Source organism: Miniopterus natalensis, chromosome 8 (assembly GCF_054644295.1).
Source record: "Miniopterus natalensis isolate mMinNat1 chromosome 8, mMinNat1.hap1, whole genome shotgun sequence".
Classification (NCBI taxonomy): Eukaryota; Metazoa; Chordata; class Mammalia; order Chiroptera; family Miniopteridae; genus Miniopterus; species Miniopterus natalensis.
The window spans coordinates 72522507-72543119 of record NC_142088.1 but is presented as its reverse complement, the minus strand read 5'-3'; the positions used below and the strand labels follow the sequence as shown (position 1 = coordinate 72543119).

General features: G+C 36.6%; 1 protein-coding gene across 1 annotated transcript in view; it reads right to left on the bottom strand.

Moving 5' to 3' along the window:
• DPP10 (dipeptidyl peptidase like 10) overlaps positions 1-20613 on the bottom strand; it is a 542160-nt gene that overhangs the window by 15010 nt on the left and 506537 nt on the right. Inside the window, exons 18-21 of the mRNA XM_087819898.1 lie at positions 14509-14604; positions 14332-14401; positions 824-1018; positions 70-124 (exon numbers count right to left, since the gene is read on the bottom strand). Coding sequence (XP_087676024.1) covers positions 70-124; positions 824-1018; positions 14332-14401; positions 14509-14604 — 416 coding nt within the window. The remainder of the gene's footprint in view (positions 1-69; positions 125-823; positions 1019-14331; positions 14402-14508; positions 14605-20613) is intronic.

Here is a 20613-nt window from a genome sequence, read left to right as displayed (position 1 = left end):
TAATTTATAGTAAATTGAGGAAAGTAATTATACATACACACACACACACACAATATTTCTACTATTTACCTTTCCAAAAATGCTTAATCTATTGGAGTCAATATACGGTAGTTTCAGTAAAAATCTGCAGTGAAAAAGAAAAAAAAAAGTTATATCTTCCTGAGTTAAATGCACATGGGAATTTGTTCTTGCTGCGCGCTCACACACAACACAAGTCAAACTGGAAGTACTTTTGGGGTTGCAGCTCTACTCATGTATAAAAGTTATATATTTCAAAATCTTGTTAGTCAAAGCAATGGTCCAGCAGTTTGGGCACCACCTGGTAACTTGTTAACAAATGCAGACTCTTGGGTCCCCTTTAAGACCCTTGGGCCCCATTTCAGACCCACTGAATCAACATCTACATTTTAACAATATTCTCATCAATTTTTTGTACTGTTTTAAAGAACCTACTAGATTTCTCAGGTCACTTTTTCATGTCAGTGTGGTAATGGTAACTGTGAAAACTCAGGAATTGTTAATTAACTAGAGAAATAACAGACATTGTTTATTGTGATAAATAAATAACATAGTTGTATAATTAAGGTCTCTTTTATTTTCATAAATCCAAAGTGAATTCTACTTCCACAGAGGAGGTATGATAATTCTTTTATTATGGTGCTAAGAGAGAAAGGTATTTGAAAAAAAATGCAGTAGTCTACATTTAGAAAATTGTCCAATCACTTAAATACAAATCTCTTATTCAACATCAGTCTTATAATATAGCATATGCCTATCTTCTGTCGTCAAAGGAAAAACAGCAGGAATATGTGCAGCCACTTACTTCACAGCTGCTATTTGGTCCTTTACTTCCACTGAACCTAACCTTCGGTGAATCTCCTGCAAAATCTTCAGGCCCTGGAAGCCACTTCCTCTGCCATCGAATCGCGCAATGATGATGTTATCCGTGTCCACCAGCACCGAGTCCCAGTCCACACGGAACTTGTCTGTAACCAGCTGGCTCCCTGGCTGTTCGTCCCTGCAACACCAGCACATTGGGCCAAAACACGAAAACTGATCATCTGGTAGGGATGTTAGCTTTCACCCTTATTGGTTAACCAAAATTATGAGAAAGAGATATGATGGCTATTAATAGTTCTAGTAATTCTTGATGATAAACTTGAAGCTTTAAATTCCATTTTCCTTTGTAAAATTTTAAATTAAAAATTTTTTTAATAAAATGAAAATATGAAGCAAGATTTAAAACTGTGCATGAAAGTTTAGTTTAATTTATTTTTCAAAAGGGAAAAATACACGTATTTTCCACTGGCATTTCTACAGAATGATCATCAAATTGACATACAAGCTCCTCTTTATTGGATTTCTTCCCGAGAGTGTCCTAGAAATGCCTTGCAAATGGTATGGAATTAATAATAATTTAACGAGAAATGTACAACCTTAAACAATGTCAGACTCAAAAAGGAACACTACCTTAATATTTCCTAATTTTTGTTTTGGTGGTGGTGGTGGGATTCTCACTGAGAAGAATTTAAGCAAACAGTGAGGAAGAACTCTTTTCCATCTCTAAAATCGACAGCAAGAAAAGGCAGCAGAGACACGTAAGTTTGAAAAATTTGAAAGTTAAAAGTAAAGGACTCTCCAATTATAAAGCATGGACATTCTCTCCGGAGGTAAAAGGTGATACAAATTTAAATTGTCAGATTCCAATGGTATTCATTATTATTTTTTTTTCCAACTTACAGAAAAGGTAAAAAGGCAAACTCTCATAAAATCCCACGATTGACTAGGTCCAAACTTAAGTATATGGTGAACACAGAGTGAGTGGTCCACGCAGTAGTTTTGAAGAGCCGAAAAACATCTAACTCTCTAAAAAGATTTCCATTTTTAGCTGCACTACAGACCAGAAACCTTCACCCTATTTACTGTCACTCTCCTGTAAGGACACCACAGTCCCCTGCTTCCTGTTTATGCAAATGCGTTACCTAGAAGCACCAATACCCAAGCTAAACATCATGAACAAGCTCTTAGGTTTCCAAATTTGCTAAAGAAAATAACTTTGGGGCAGCAAATGGAACAGAGAACATGCAGGGGTTGTTTGGGACCAGTGAGTCAAGCAAAGGAGGAGGGAAGGAACAGGGCAAAACATCAAACAACTAAAATTTATGGAAGGCTGTTTTGAGCTGAATTGCGTCTCCTAAAATTCCTGTGTGGAATCTCTAAGGTGTTGCACCTTAGAATGTGATTGTATTTGGAAACTGGGTCCTTACAGTGATGATTAATTTGAAATATGGCCATCAGGGTGGGCCCTAATCCAATCTGATTTGTGTCATATTAGAGGAGGAAATTAGGATGCACAGAGAGACCCTGACGGCATGTGTGCACAGAGGAGAAAGACCTTGTGAGAACCAGCAAGAGGGCAACCATCTGCAAACTAAGGAGAGTGGCCTCAGAAGAAACCAAACTTGCTGACACCTTGATAGTGGACTTCGAACCTCCAGAACTCTAAGGAAAGAAATTTATGTTTAAGATACCCAGCCTGTAATATTTCCTTGTTAGCCCTAGTAAACTAATATACATGCTTTCTGTGGTCCAAGCACTTTAGACCATTATCTTATTTACTATACACTATGAGCATTTTTTTAACCTTTGAGGAGGAAGTTACCTGTTTCATAACTTATTACATGTATTATGATTCCTACATCATAAACAAATGAAACCATGCCATGGAAGTTATTTAATCACAACCCCCAAATTCACTCCTAAATCCCATTGGTGACCCTGTGATCCAAATCTAGATCTGCTTTGTCTTCCATAGTATTTGCAATCTTATCTCCTCTTCTTAATTTAATTCTTCACTTTAAAATTTATTTTAGTTTTGGCAACCTTAGCTCCTGATCAGGTTATTGGGATGTCTTCCCACACATGTCCACATGTTCTAACCTAGGATTCTGATCGCCTAGTTCAGGGTGAAGTGGGGAATTGGTGTTTTCTTCCTGTATTTGCTATAATTGTTTACCATTTGAGAGACAGCATGTATCACTATGCCTAGTACAGTTTTTGGTACATAGGGACCATAGCAAATGCTTGTTGAACTGGACCCTTTCAGGGAAGGTAGGCTCAGGCAGAGTTTAAAGTAGAAAGGCCTTAAGAAGCTGTGAGTTTAATTTTTAACAGACACTGTATTTTGAAGCTTGGGGATTTATTGCAAATATTAGAAATCAAAACATGGTTCACAGAGGGCAAGATACAAGAATTAACTTTACCCTTTAAGTTGAATAAAAATATGACAGTCTGCTGGGCCACAGTGGCTCAGCGGTTGAGCTTCGACCTAGGATCCAGGCGAAAGGGGTTCGATTCCCAGTCAGGGCACATGCCCGGGTTGCAGGCTCTGTTCCCAGTCAGGGGCGTGCAGGAGGCAGCCGATCAACAATTTTCTCATCACTGGTGTTCCTTTCTCTCTCTCCCTCTCCCTTCCTTTCTCTGAAATCAATATATCAATATATATATAGACAGTTTGAGTCCTAACTTCTCTCTGAACATGGGCAAGATACAAAAACTCTAAGACTCTGTTTCCTTATGTTTAACAATAGTAAAATTCTGTCCTGTCTCCCTCAAGAAATTTTGTAAACATTAAATGGCATAATGCATTTGAAAATACTTTATGAATTACAGTAAGCAATATAAAACCATTGTTAGATTCATCAAACAACTGAAAGTGTTATTACTATTTTGTTGGAAGCCATTTTTGCTTATGTTGAGCATATTTCCTTACAGGTCAGAATAAAGAACAATATAAAGGATTTGGGCGAGTTGTGCAGAAATTAAATGGACCAATGATATCTAAACACACACACAAAAATTTAAAAGTTAATCAACATCTTTTGGAGCAATTACCACAGTGTAATTAATTGGGCAGGATTTTCCTACTTTAAACACTGGCAACAACTCTAAGGTAACTTAAATGTTTTGTTAATTTGGAAGATATAATTTTCGAATTTACATATGACCCATTGCATTGCACACAGCTATTTTAGGAATTCACAGCTAAGTGTAGACAAAATGTAAGTAGTCACAGACATTTTATGGCAGGCAACTAAATCATTTAAAAATGTACTTTAAAACAAGGCACATTCTTAAACTTTTACAATCCATGACTAGTTGCCGATTTTTTTAAAACAAATCCTTCAATCCTTTAATTATTCTTGAGATACCCGGGGAAAAGAGCACAATTTCCACTCCTTTGCTCATTTCTTTAAATTGTCATTTTTAATTTCAAACTTGTCTTTATGATGTTCCAATGTTATAGCACAAAATAATCTTAACATATTACCAGCTAATGATTTTAACACATTTCTCTTTCTGGGTTTGCTGTCCTTTGTTTTTTGGTGTATAATACTGGCATATCTCTTTCAGGGTGATTTATAAGTGAACATGGATTATAATGCTAATATTGCCATTATGAGGAACAACCAGATATTTGTAGGAGCAGGGTGGAGATTCTTCATAAAATATGAAACAAAAAATATTAGATTTTTTTTTTCTTACAAATAAAGACCAGAAAACACTACTGATTAGGTGAGGTCGGGATGGCTCGGTATTTGGTGGTAGGCATGCCCACGGGGCATGTACAGGACCGGACCACCCACCACGTGATGCACGGACACACAACCTGCTCCTACCTTGGCCGGGTAGACTAACGAGCTTCAGTTCACCCAGTTCCTTTTCGGTTTCTACTCCTGGTGTCTCCCTAATCTCTTTTGTACCTTATTTTGCTGTATTCTCTGTTTCAGAAATCTCTAGGGACCCACAGAAGGGTGTTTTGAGGTTGAGGCAGGGACATGCAATTCTGTTGAAAGCTGTGGTGAAGAGAACAGCTCCATCTTCTTTAAGCACTGGAAAGGTCACAGTGACAGGGAACTTGTCTATTTCCTGACACAGGCAGGGAGAGCGAATTAAGACTGTAAACTTGTCTTCAGAGTTAAGATCCTCGAGGGCCCAGTCCTTGTCTATTTTGCTGCTTTCAACACTGAATGTGTCCTTATAAATAGAGTCCAGGATGTAAAAATTTAATAAAATACAGAAAGATAGATGAGTAAAATGCACAATATCTAATAGATCTTTAAAATGACAGATCAAGGCACCTTTTTATGACATGGAAAATATCATCTGTGGTAAAACTGATTAAGGTGAAGAGATTTGTTCAGACTATTTATTTGGTCAGGTTCACAAAGTGCTATTTAATTTCATGAAAAGAGGGTTGAATTTAGATTTGAGTCCTGACTTTGTTACCAATATGCTGCATTACCTTGAGCAATTATATGCTCTTTTTATCTTCATTTATTGTTTTTATTATTAAGTAAATAATATCTTGTAAATAGTTAAGATTATGAACAGTGCATTTATTGAAAGCCCTTCTCCTAACCAGTAACATTTTGGTGAAAATAAATGGAAGAAAAATGTTTTCCAAGGAGAGCACTTTCCGTGACTGATCTATTGCATGACACTTTGTTTTTATCCTACATGGCAGATTTTTAAAACTGCTATACTATATCATGGATGAACCTTGAGGACATTATGCTAAGTGAAATAAGCCAGTCACAGAAAGACAAATACCATATTATTCCACTTATATGAAGTACCTAGAGAGGTCAAATCATAGAGACCAAGAGCAGAATGGTGGGGGCCAGGGGCTTGGGGAGAGGAATGAGGAATTATTGCTTAAAGAAGACATATTTTCTGTTTAAAAAGTCGAAATTCTGGAGATGGATGGTGGTGATAATTGCACAACAATGTGAATGTATTTTTTAATGCCACTGAACTGTATACTTAAAAGTGGTTTAGATGATAAATTTTATGTTATGTGTATTTTACTACAACAAGAAAAAAGCATAAAAATAGAAAAAATAAATAAAACTGCATATCTCTGTCCATTGGAGGGTGGAAGGAATGAACATAGGAGCATAGGATTGCTTATCTCAGTTCTTTGCTCTTTCTAGGCCTAGAATAGATAAGATACAGCTGCACACGTGCTAGATTAGAGCTGGAGTCACTGAGAACTGTGTTGAAATTTTACTTTAGATATAACCAACTCAAAGACAGTGTGAAAGGAAGGGTGAAGAACTTAATGGAAGACAAGATAAGGGAAAGGAAGCTGATGCTGCAAAGGGCCACTAAATTCTTAAGGAAAGTCAATTGCCAACACTTCCAATTTTGTTCTTTAGAACAGACTTTATTTCACAGTAGAACATAAGTTTTACATAGGGTAGCGGTAGTCTTAAAAATATTTGTCTTGCCTTAATCTGAAATTTACTTTGCAGAAATTCATAGGCAGAGATTATTTACTTGTAACATATGTACATCTAAAGTCTAATGAAGTTTGTCTTCCAATCAGAATATACATACAGATGCACACATTAGCTAAGGGCCTCTTGACCAATTCCTTCTATTTCTCATTTTATTATCCTAAGATTCCTTCTCATGAATGAATTGTCCCACACACAGAATGGCAGAATGAATTTTCTCATATGTTTACTAAATCATATGAAAAATAACATTATTTTTCCTGCCAGAGAACTCTTTCTTGTCCATATCTCCATCTTCTTGCATTAGGAATATTATTAGTAACATTTCCAAATTTCTGATCCATGGTTTGTTTAAAATAAAACTTCGAGCTGGCTTTCTTTTCTTCTGAGTTTTAACTAGGGAAGTGTTTCTTATGGTGAAGGTTGTTTACGCCTCTACCCAGGCCTTTCCTTATAGTTCTTAAGCCTCTGTTTCTAGTAGTGATTTTGATGAGGCCTTCCTGATAAAATTATGCTTAATGAATAAATTCTCAAATTGTATTACTCTCCATCACTTGTGTTCATACACATGCACTCATAGATCGTGTCTATAATAAACCTTTTAGAAAAACTGCCTGTGTTAATGGACTGAACTTTATAGGTATGTGGGAGTGTCACCACGGGCAAGGTGCAGGTGATATGTGGATAAAACCAAACTGAGTTAAGCCCTGGACCAGTGGCTTTTAACTAGTCACTTCTTTACACCTAAGTTTGCTAATCTTTGCTGCTTAGGATAATGACAATAGTGTCCACCTTGTAGAATTATAGTAAGTATGAAGTAAAATGGTAATAAGTATTAAGTGAAAAAGTATTAGGTGAAACTTATATATAAATTGCTTAACAAAGCACTTGTTTCCTGGGAGGTGCTAAATATTATTGACCCAGTTCTGATTAATGCTGTGAAACTGGATCTTTCCTCTTCTCACGGAAGCTGAGATCCCAAATTTTGCCATCAGGGGCAACTCTGCATTGATAATTCCTTAGCCTTTTTATGACAATAATCAAGTTTTTCCTATTTGGCTTCATTAGTCTAAATGAAGGAAACTTCGATTGCATTAAATTTTTCTACTGTTTACAGTGGATGAGTCTTTAAGATAATTTAGAATATAAAGATGTATGTATTTCTGTTCTTTTGTTTGCGTACTTGATTTCTTTACACACATAGTCATGTGTGTTTGTATATATGAGCATAATTTATGTGACTCTGTATTTGTAAGTCCTTTCTTCTGCTTCCACAGCTATATACTTACTCTAGCATGATAAAACCAAGATAATTTTCCCGGAAAATACCTCTCGAGATTATAGAATTTGTGAGAGAATTTCATCTTTATTTTATTTAAAAATATATCTTTATTGCAGAGAGAGGAAAGGAGAGGGAGGGGGAGAGAGAGAAAGAGAGAGAGAGAGACAGAAACATCAGTGATGAGAGAGTCATTGATCGGCTCCCCCTTGCACGCCCTGGACTGGGGATCGAGCCTGCAACCCGGGCATGTGCCCTGACCGGGAATCGAACCCCGATCGCCTGGATCCTAGGTCGATGTTCAACCGCTGAACCACACTGCCCAAGCTAGTCCTTATTTTTAAAGCATTGGTTTTTTTTAATGTGTTTTCTTTATATTTAAAAAGCTGCTCTGACTATACATTTAATGTTTTTTTTCTTAATCAGAGTTTTGATTTCTGGATTAGGAAGGGTATTTTGCATTAATAAAATGAATCTTTTTTCCCCCCTTACTTCCTCTATTCCTCCTTTTACTTCTCCCCCTTTCCTCTTATTTTAATAGAATAGTCTTCTTCATATCCGGGTCAGTTTCTGTCTACTAAGGACATTCTTCCTGGTCTTTGCTCTTTTGATTTCTCTTGACTAGAAGCCAGAGATTGTCTCCTGAGAGTGATACAAAAACTGCATAACAACTACCATTAGATCAGTGAAGAAAAGCAGAATCCAGTTACTCAAATAAAATTATTTATATTGTCATAGGAAGCCAAAAAATGAAAAGCATACCAGAACACAGATCAAAATACTGAACAGCATGGATATTAATGAGCCAGCTATAAAACTCAAAAATGGACTGTTAGTATTAGCCACACAAAATTAACCTCGGATACACATTTTAGCACATGAAAATAGCAGACAAGAACCAATAGAAAGGGGCCACAGGAATATCTTCCAGACAGAACTGTGCAATAAAATGGGAGGAAGCACCAAACTCTTAATGATCTCTGCTGTCAAAGTCCTACTACTGTACATTAATTCCTATCCATTGGCCAGTTTCCACTTAGAATCATTTCTAACAGAGTGAGCGAGGAGGGAGAAAGAGGAAAGGGTTTGATGATCTTTACTTTCAGTTGCTGAGAATGGCTATGAAAGCAGACAGTATTGGATAATAGAAAGAGCAGAACTTTTTAATCCAAAAAATCATAATGGAGGTATGCATAGGATTATGTATAAACACACTTTGAAGGGTTAACAGGACTTTTCCAGTTGGAAAAGGTAACTAAAGGTACTGAAAGACTGTGTAACGAACACAGAGGAATGCTTGAGAAGCTGGTATTTCCCAGAAAAAAGCAGTTTTAAAATGTATATATATATATATATATATTTGGAACACTGACTCTCTCCTTAGGGACTGGGTAGAGTCAGATGAAGAAAAAGAGAGAAGTAGGAAACAGATGAAGACATTTTTATGCTATGCTGGGGAATGTGGATTTCTAACCATTGGAAAAATGAGAGGATTTTAGCTAAGGGAGCCACATTTTCAGATATGAATCTCACAAAGTTTACCCTAGCAGCAGAGTGGACAGGCAACTAAAATATAGATGAGAGAGCAATACACTAAAATAAGGGGGTTGGGAGGAGAGTAGGTAGAGAGTAGGTAGCAGATTAGACTTGAAACATCCAGATAGGATGTCTGCCTGGTTTGGGCTTGGAACATGAAGAGTGTGGACTCTTGGACAACCACATTGATTCAAAGATCAAGTCAAGACACTATGACACCATGAGCACAACGTTATTCACAACTTTCAACAATACCCATATTGTTTGTTGAAAGTGTGTGTATAAAAAAATGTATTGATGTTATCTTGACTGTTTGAGATAAGTAGCTATATAATTTCACTCAGTACAAATGTTAAAAAAAATAATTATATAGAAAAAATATGACAAACAGCTCACTTCCATCAAGATGGCCAAGTTGTAGGGCTCTGATATGCATACCATTGATTGAGAGATGAAAATATCTAGAGGAAAATGAATAATGATCTCCAGTTGGAACTGTAATTGCAGCCACGTTCATCGTTCATCTGGGTTCTGGACATCACCCATTTATTCACTCAACACGTATTAGTGGAGTGACTCTTATTGCAAAAGCTAGTTGCTATAAAAACACAGAAATAAGTCTGGCACTGTTTAATATGTGGGTTACATAAATTAAAGATTTTAAATATTATTATTTTCTTAAGATATAAAATATTCCATAAGCCAGTCTATCAACTAGTTTTCTAAACACTCACATCTAGGCTGTAGATCTTCCCTTAGGAACATTGTTCCAAAATCTAGTGGAAGTCAAAAATTAGATACCATATCAAAACATCCTCACAAATATTTGGGTAAAATGGAATAGTGATAATATGACTGATTTGGTTTAAGATATACAGAGAGCCTTTAGACAGAAGGCTATGTAGTTTTATAAGAAGGCTTAGATTTAGGATTGTCAAAGGATACAGATGGACTGATGAGGCAAGTGAAAGAAAGCTTCAGTAAGGTAAGACTTCCTGGGTAATGATGAATTCATTAGTATTTCAAGAGAGATGAATTTAAGGATAGGAAACCAAGTCACAGGGCAAGATAGAGTGTGCTCCATTCCATAAATTAACTTGCTGAACAGTCACTGCTTCCCTGGCTAAACCTTTATCACCTCTAGGCATAGATAAATTGAACATAAAAGAGTAGAACATGGAAAAAAATGATGATTCCTTGGCATCGAACAAAACTTCCAGCTCAACAATGCTTCTCTTCATGGAAACAACAAACAAAGAAACACACAGCCTTTCATCTTTAATAACAGTACATCTGTCTGGATTGCTTTCTACCTTAGATTCATATATATGTGTTTATCAAGTAAACACCTGTAACTGCAGGTCATCCCACATAATCTCCAGTCTTGCAGTATTAAGAAAATTACAGGTTAGTCTGTAGGTTTTCATAAGATTCCCCTATGCTTACGCACTGGGGAGATATACCTAACCCATCTACAAAACTATCACAGATTTCAAGATTCTTGTCATCTTTTTGTTTCTCTACAGTCATTAGTACAGCTTCTTACGCATAAAAGCAACACAGTAAATGTGCATTGCATTAAATTACATACACATGAGTAGAAAACAAGAGTAACACAAACAACAGTTGAAGGTGATAAATGCTGAAATGAATACAGGTGCACTGTATTTCATATGTATATATGCATAAAGATCAGCTTGGACTCCTGGGTCCGTAAGGACTCCCTCTCATGGTAAACAGAAAGGCTGGAGAGAGACAATTAGACATCTGGAAGGAGCAGAAGTAGGGACGGAAAAGGGCTCATGACCACTGAATACTGAGGCCACTCAGATACATTTGCAGCCACAGTGCTTCTCAGATTTTCCATGACAGTAAAATATCCTGCTGCTATTGTTTCACTGGCCCTTTCAATGTCATGAAGTTAGGTTTGGGTTTTAGATAATATGGATACAAAGAGGTATTCAGAGGACCATTTCTTCTGAGGTTCAATAATGAGTCTTTAACAGAAAGGAGTTTGCTAATTGCCAGTGGTCACTTTCTTCAAGGCCAATTGTCCTTCTAGCTACTCAGGTATTTGCTGGAGCCTGTCTCCAACTCATGTATTTGCCATAGAATTTCCTGGTGGTAAACGCATCTGTGTATGCGACGTAAGAGGAGCATTCTGTTGGGAACTAGATACCCTGAAAGAATAGCAATAAAGTAATGATACCAAACTCCCGTAATCATCTCTCAGCCTCATTTCAGTGATAGTCACTTTACTTATTATTCCTCGCTAATTGCCCATTTAGGAAAAACTAATCCATTAGCATGATCTTCTTTTGTAGAGGGGGAAACCCACTTGCCACTGAAAACAGGGCTTAACCTTAAGGGAAAAAATGCATTTAATTTATAAGCAATCTAAGGAACAGTTATGAAACACTTCACGCGTAAGCCATCCTGACACAGGGGTTTCCGAGCACAAGGCTTTTAGGAATGATCACGCAGCTTAAGACCACAGATCATTTCTTAAGTTAAAACTTTAAAAAGTCCTCAGTTTAATTTTGTAGGTCATATTCTGCTAAACTTCTGAGTATTCATGTCTGAAAACTAAGCAGTCTGGATAAAGTAAATTAATATTTAGTATAATCAGCTTATGAAAGCTAATGGATTAATATTCATTTTCATTCTTTACATCACCAACCAAAAAAGTAACAAAGTAACTAATACAGGCTGACTAAATTGTTTTATCTGCTTTAGCAATGAATGCTTATTAAATAACTTTATGAATGCTAAACAATATATCAGATATATAGTGATAATTTTAAATACTAAAAATAGTGCTATTAATAATAAGTATGAGTATGGTTACAATTTATTAAACACTAAGTTCAAGTGTTTATGCTCTACCAACCCTATGGCGACATGTTCATATAAATTATGCCATGTCATTATCCCCGTTTATTTGTAAGGGAACAGAAACTTTGAAAAATTAAAAAATATGTTGGTAAATCTTTCAGTTGGGATTTGAACCCAGGCCTACCTGACTCCTCAGGCAATGCCTTTACTACCACCCTGCCTCTAAAATAGACCAGATTGTCCCTATCTAACAAGAGAAACTGAGTCTTGTGCTAGTCCTTACATTACTCTTATGAGCTAAAATCACCCACAGCAAAGCCCAAATCTGCTGCCAGGGCCAGCCAGCTGGCTTCTCTGACTCCAGCTACAGAGAATCTGGAACTCTTGTCTACTTTTCTCCCAAACTGTGACACTCCTCTGGAGCCAGTGGGTGTGCAAATGGGAATAAGTGTCTCTTCATCCATCTGAATACGTGAGCCATCCTTCAAGGGATACCTAGTAGGGCTCCGTTCCCTAAGAAACCATATTTTACAGTGAATTAAAAGAACAATCCCTCTTCCCAGAGGCAGATATGCCTGAAACAGAAGATGAAGTTGTTTTTTCCTTTTATGTTTCATTTTTATGCCTTAAATATTTTCTTTGATATATAGCACATGTACTTCAAGTAGGAATTAAAGGCAACAAGGTGGAAGAGAAGAGTCAAAAGAAAAAGTAGGATAAAAAAGAGCTCATAAGAACTGCCCCAGAGAGACACCAGGAACTTTGGGGACCTTCTGGTTGTTAGGGACAAACGAGAAAGATCTGGGCATGAGAAACAAATTGGAGTCAAAGCATTATCGTTTGGAATAAACACTGGGCTAAGGGAAACTATTAAGTATTGTATTTTCTGTATTATTTGGCTTTATTAGAATAAGATGGCAAATTGCCTTTACTTATTAAAACACCTAAATAAAATAAAATAAAAATCTATATAAAAGAATGAATTATAATCACATTAATTATAATCACATTAATTATTAATTAGCCCAGTGTGCTAGGCACTTCATATAATATATTTCATTTAATCTAAAAACAGCCTTAAGACATAGGCCCTATGGTAATGTGTGTTTACATTTGGAGAAACTGAGCCTTACAAGAGGTTAAGTAACTTCCTCAAGGGCGTACAGCTAGTAAATGAGAAAACTGGAACGGGAAGGCAGGCAGTTTGATTCCGCAGACTGCACACCGACGTCCTCTACATCTAGCAGTCATAACAAGTAATGTTATTTTCCTGTCTGTCATTCCTACTGAGCATCTGCTATAACCCTACACTGTCAGAGCGGTGTGCCCCCTGGGGTCTTAGTAAGGAAAATACCATAACTCTCAGGAATGCAGGGCTGCACCAATGCCAGACTCATCTGTTAGGGGCCTCTGTGCCCAGCACCATGTAGTCACAATACACTCACAGAAAGCATGGGCTAATTTAATTCTGAAGGCAATTCCCTGTTGAAAATTCCTAAGGGTCAAGTTTTCTGAGCATGAGAGGTGCTTCCTGCTGACCATGAATCCAGGGTTGGGGGGGTGGGGCGCGGGGGGACTGATAGTACTGATATAAGTGTAACCAAATATTTCAGCAATAAAAATAAATGTTTCCTCAATATCACATAAACAACTGATGAAGACCATAGGGCTCTATGTTGCAACATGGATGTGCCTTAAGGACACTGGGCTAAGTGAAGTAAACCAGTCGCAGAAGAGCAAAGACAGGATGATTGCACTTAGGCGAGGTGCTTAGTACAGTCAGACTCAGGAGCAGAGGCAGAATGGTGGTGGCCGGGCTGGGGGAGAAGTGGGGGTTGCTACTCAATGGTAGACAGCGCGTCATGCGAACCAAATGCGCCCTAGAGGTCTGCTGAAAAACCCTGTGCCTGTAGTAACGATCCTGTGTTATGAATGCAAACATTTAACAAGGTGGATCTCATGTTACATGTTCTTAACACAATACAAATTTGCTTTTATGGAATTTGATATGACAAATCTATCTCCAAGAAACAAAATTATACACCAATCAATATCATTTAAAATATATATAATTTGTTTTATGTCTGGTTGAGCAATCTCTAAGCAGACAAAACCAAATTATTTATTTCACTATACCCATTAGTAACATTCAGTTCAATCTGGGACGCAAGGACTAAAAATTGCACATCCCTCCATGCTGTTAATGGTTGTGTCCTTGAGGAATTCATAAAACTGACAGCTGCCCAGTTAACTACACTTCTTCTCTTTTGCTTTTTTGTTCATTTGTTTGTTTTTAAATCAGAATGCTGTCATGTGAGGCATAAGAAAAATTAGAAAATCTTTAGATTCCTTTTTTTCAAAAACAAATAAAATACTTACATTATTAACAGAAGAGCATACTTGTTTCGGTCCGTAAAGTCTTTGGGAAAGGACAACTGTAAAGGAAGTTCTTTTAAAGAAAGAGCAAAATATTAAAGATGTAGAGTCATTTACACGTAAAACTATAAGATGCAGAGAAAGTTGTTCTTAAATAGCATAGCATGCACAAAACTTTACCATAGTCATCAATATGAAGCATTTTAATTTCTGACTTTACTATCTTCTTCAGGATAGCTTCCTTCAGCATAGAATTGCTTTCCAATATAAAATATTCTACAAATCAAAAAGGGAGTGTAAATTACTAACTGCTATGTGTTGATCAAGAATCAGCACAACACAACAAATAATTATCCAGCTGTTCCATTTGGCAGCACTGTGCTAAGCAGTGATTAAATGCTCATAATTTCTCTTCTGGATTACTACACAAATTTTCTAACTGAATTCTAGTGACATTTTCTCCAGTTGTCCCTATACTTGGAATTAATATTTACATTTTCAAAATGCAAATCTGACCATGTTCCTCCTCAGCTTATGAATATTTAAAAGAATACAAAATTATCAAGCACCCAATGGGATGAAACTCACGAAGCCAGGATTCCCATACAAAATTACTAAGCATGTAAAAAATCAGAAAAATACCATAAATGATGAGTTCCAAATTTAATCAATAGAAATAACCCAGAAATAACACAAATCATACAACAGAAAGATGACGACTTTAAAACAGAGATTATAATGTTTTGTGTGTTTAATAAGATAAAAAAATAGCATGAGGATGTTAGGGAGAAATATGAAAGAAATGAAAAAAGAAAGAGACAAGTTAAATTTCTAAAAATAAAAACTGCAAAATTTGAGATACATGAAAACTATGAGCTCTAATATGAAAAAATACTGGCTGGAATTAATAGCATATTAGATAGTGCAGAAAAAAAATAATGAATCTGACAATGTAGCAATAGAGATTGTAAGAAATGAAACAATAAAAATTGAGAGGAAGAACTGACAAACATGAAAGAGCATCAGTAACTTGCTGGATTTTTACTGATATGTTAAATCTACAGATTTATTGGAGAAATTTTATTTATTAAAAATAAGGAGCCTTCTGGTCCATAAATATGTGTGTGTATATATATATATATATATATATATATATATATATATCCATTTGAGTCTTTAATTTCTTCCAGCAACGCTTGCTTTCATTATAAGGAAGGAATTTGCACTTTTTTGGTTAGATTTATTGAATATTATATGATTTCTGATGCTATTTTAAATAGTATTTTAAACTGCTTTTTAATTTTGCATTGCATCATACTTTATGAAATAGTTGATTTTGTACATTGATCTATACCTGTCACCACAATAAATTCACATGAAAAATTCATAATTTTTCCCCCCTTTGTTTAGAATATCTCTTTATTGATTTCAGAGAGAGAGGGAGAGAGAGGGATAGAAACATCCTGCATGCCCCCCACTGAGGAGTGAGCCCACAACCCGGGCACGTGCCCTGACTGGGAATTAAAACGCGATCTCTTGGATCCTAGGTTGGTGCTCAACTGCTGAGCCACTCCTGCTGGGCTATTTATAATACTTTTGTGAGTGGGTGTGGTTTTCATATTTTTGTTTGTTTATTTGTTTTCTGTTTTATTTAAAAGTATGTCTTCTCCAAATAAAGACAGTTTTTCTACATATATATATATTTTCTTTATTTCTTTATTTATTAGAAGACAACTAAGTCCTCTAATACAGTGTTGCATACAGGGGGTGAGAGCAGGTATTCTTTACTCTTTCCCAGTCTTAGGGGAAAAGCATTCAGTCTCCCAACATTAAATATAGTGTCAGTTGTAGCATTTTTGTAGATACCATTACCAAGTAAAGAAATTGCTTTTCTGAGTTATTAATATTTATTATTATTATTTTTTCAGATAAATCAATGCTTTTTTTCTAAATTCTTTGAGTCTACAATATACTGTAGTGAATTACATTGATTGTTGAATGTTGTAACTATCATGGATTCCTCAGGTAAACCCCACATAATTGCAATATGTAATCTTTTTATAAATTGCTGGATTTTATTTGCTAGTATTTAGTTAAGAAGTTTTGTATCTATATTCATGAGAAGAATTGATTTTTTTGTCTTTGTAATGTCTGTGTTGGATTAGGGATTTGGTTCATGCTGGCATTATATTTTCTAGGAGTTTATGTGGGCTTAGCACTATAGTAAATATTGCACAGAATGTGCCAGCAAAGCTAACTAAAAAGGGAGTTTTCCTTGTAGGAAGAAAGTTAACTGTGAATTAAAATTTTTAGTAGATAACAGGTTATTAAATATTGTACTTTTTTTGTTTGACTGTTTAAAAATTTATGTCTTTTAAGAAATTTACCTATTTCATGTCAAATTTATTGCCATAAAATTACTTTTAATGTTTCATTCCTATCATTCTAATGTCTGCAGAATCTGTTGTTAACATCATCTATTTCATTAATAAAAATGGGAATGATAGTGTACATTTTATATTATGAATCTATCTAGAATTTGATTGGTCTTTCCGAAGAAAAATCTTTCAGCTTTAATTATTTTTCTTTACTCTTTGTCTATGTTCCATATCATTCATTTCCACGCTCATCTGTATCATTTCCTCCCAACTTACTTCGTGTTCACTTGTTCTTTTTCTAGTTTCTTACCATGGAAGCTCAGGTGATTGATTTTAAAGTTTTCCTTTCTGCTAAAGTAACAATTTAGAGCCACACACTTCTGCCTAATCATAATGCTAGGTGTCTCCAAATTTGGATTGTGCTTTCGCCTTCATTTGGCTCAAACTCTTTTACATTCTTTCTGGCAGCCCTTCAGTGACACCATGTGTCCCGGGGCAGCTCCCTGGCCTTCGCTCATGTCCTGCAGGGCGGCCGCTGGGCCCGCTCGCCGTGGGGCCGCTGAGGCCTGGAGCCTGCCGGCGAAGGCGAAGCATCCCAGCGCCCGAGTCCCCGCTCGGCCTCACCTCTGCTCTTCTGCTTGCAGGGTCTGCTTGGTTTTTCATCTGCGTTCAGAACATTTCTCTACTGTCCTCGGGGTTGCTTCCTTCTGAAGGAAAGGCCACTGCCCATTCCTGGCTCTCTATTATGCCCCGCGTGGCATGGGTGGGTGCCCCGCGTGGCATGGGTGGGTGCCGTGTGTCGCATGGGTGGGTGCCCTGTGCTTCTAGGTTTCATGATTTAAGCTTTTGTCCATTTGTTTGTTTTTTATCCCTGGTCTCTGGTTCTCTGTTTGGCATGTATTCTGCTTGAGGTTGAGCGTTTTATATTTGTCATCAAATTTGGATTTGGGCACTATTTCCTCAGTTATTTTTCCATGTCTCCCTTTTCTGACACCAGTTAAAAATATAAATTAACCTAGGCTCTGTTCATCTCTTTCATTCTTTTTGTTTCAAATTCACTGATTTTTTTCTTTTGCAGCGTTTAATTTGATTTTAGTACTTTGCAGTGAAGTTTTTTTTCAGGTATTTTAACTTCAGAATGTTTCTTTTATTTATTTATTTGTTTTTTTAGAGAAGAATTCTTCTGCATTTTATTGCACTCTAACATTAAACAGAAGACATTTACATTATTTTTAGATAATCCATTGTTGCCCAGCTTGGCATACATTTGTAAAGACAAGGCTCATTCATTCACATATTTGGAATTAAAAAGCATTTGAAGTTGACCACAGCATAAGGAATCTTCTATTTCTAGAGTTCTAGAGATGATTATATACAAAAATTCAGTAGAATTTATTTTACCCATTTATCTGTCACTCCTAAGTCCCCCCCCCCAAAAAATATGGCTTTATAAAAAAGTAGTGTTCTATCATTCACAATATGAATTAAAAGCTTTGTTAGAATTTGAGAAGAATGTTTCTTAAGACACTATATTCTATTTTTCTCACCATATTAACTTTTTCTTGATATTTTAAACACATAATAGCAGATTTATTGTGTTTGTCACTGGTTCCATCATCTCTGTCATTGCTGAGTCTGTCTCTAGTCACTGGCTTGTTTTCCTAGCTTGAGTCACACTTTCTGGTTTCCTCCCACAGCCAGGAATGTTTGATTATATTCTCACCCTTAAGATGTTAACATTGTTGAGTTCTGGATTTTGCTGTTCTTTTAAAAATTACTGGGTTTTGTTCTTCCTGGCATGTGTTTTAGGCTCTTTGCAGGTCAGCTTAATCCTTTCAAACCTTTTAAAAACATCTCATTTAGGGTGGGTCTAGGTGCCCCTTGCTGCTCCAGCGGTTTGGCTCTGCTGCTGAACCTGCTTTTTCGGGGCTCCCTCCCGATCATGCCCCAGGCCTGGTGAGCCCTGAGTTTCCCGGCTCAGAGGCTGTCCTCCTCTGCGTGCTCTTGGGTGTTTTCAGCAGCAGATTCCAGGGGATCCCCGACAGCTCTATGCAGGCTTCTGGCGTTCTTTCTCCCTCTCTTCTTCCTCTCCAGTGCATTTTCACCTTCCCAATATTCTAAAAGCTTCGACCTTCTGAACTCCAATTTCTGTCTCCATTCTGACTCTACAATAACGCACTAAATAATTTCTCATGGTTTTTCTTTGTTATCAAATATCAAGGGGAAAAATAAACCCAATTACATGTAAACCAATTACATGAGCATAGGGGCAGTTGAGAAATGTTTCCTTCTAAATCAAAGGCCACTATTTGCTCATGAGATAAAATCCATCCACGGTCATAGGAAGATAGATTCTATTTAAGAAAAAGAAATATAGAAAATTTGAAAGCCATTTTAAAAATATTAAGAGCAGATAGCATTTTTTCATTATAAGTTCAGAAAACATGCTTAATACACATTTTTCTGTAAAACTTTGTGGAGAGAAGAGAGTGTTAAGACATAATTTTAAGGGTAGGATTGAGGAGAAAAGAGAAGAAAAATCAGAATAGAGAATTGAAAAGGGAAGTGACGGACTGATAAGAAAGTAGAAGTATAAAGTGGGGTGAGGAGACAGATGGAATAGGGGAGAAGGGAAAAGGGAGGGGAGACTAACATGAACATAAGGGGAAAGAACCGTATGCCAAATAAAGGAGACACATACAAATGTAAAGAAAGGAGAGGGAACGACAGGAATGTGAGGCAAAGGGCTTTTGAAATAGTAAAGTAAAATTTTACATATTATACCCTGTCTCAAGTCACGGAGCATTCTAATGAAGGGTTTCTTTTTCATCATAAAAGTAATATGTGTTCATTGTAGAGCGTTAGGAGAACACTCAAGAAGAAAGGACCGAAAAAAAATCAAAATCACCTGGAAGGCTGCCTGGTAGATGCAATGATTTTATTTAGCATTTGCTAATATTTTCTTCCTGAGATTCCCTATTCATTTTCAAATAGTTTTGTTCAAATGGCATACACGTTTGGACTCCTTAATTACTTAGAATTATAGTTTAAAAGTTTTTTGAAGAATTTACTTTGGTAAACATGTTTCTATTTTTTATTATTTTTTAATATTTCAGCTACAGTTGGCATTCAATATTACTTTATATTATTTCAGGTGTATCAGGTAGTGGTTGGACATTTATCTACTTTACAAAGTGATCCCCCAATAATTCTAGTACCCACCTGGCACCACAGTTCTTACAATATTATTGCCTGTTTCCCCTGTACTCTACTTTACAGCCCTGTGACTATTCTGTAATAACCAATTTGTACTTCCTAATCCCTTCACCTTTTCACCCAGCCCCCCAAGTCCCCTCCCAACATACTTTTATTTCTAATCCTAGTGGGAAACTAATGGCAATTACATTAGGGTAATTTGATGAAATTTTAATTTTAATAAAGGACTATTTACAAATATATGGACAATGGGCAGAGGAACCCAAGAACCAGAACAATAACCCAGGGCTTGAAGGACAGTGGCTAGGCCTGCAGGCCAAGGGGGGAGAGCAGTTACTTGGAAACGCTGGTGTGGAAGTTCCACAGTGACCTCCAGCCAGGAGCTGTAGCAACCTGGGTGACCCCACAAGGTAAGGTGGGGGGAACAGCTACTACAAACCACTTTCTCCTTTCTTCAGTCACCTCATGACTCAATTTAGCTGAACTCAGTTGGCATCCAAATGACAACAGAACCTAAGTCATCTGTACACACTACTTTTTGGGCAGAGACCAGGGGAAGAGAAAAGCAGAGTTAAGAGTGGTTCTAGAAGAGATTAACCAAAGAACTTATATGAATGTCTGCCTAACCCATGGACACAGACAATAGTGACATGAAGGCCTAGGGAGGGGGTGGGAGTGGCGTGGAGGGGGT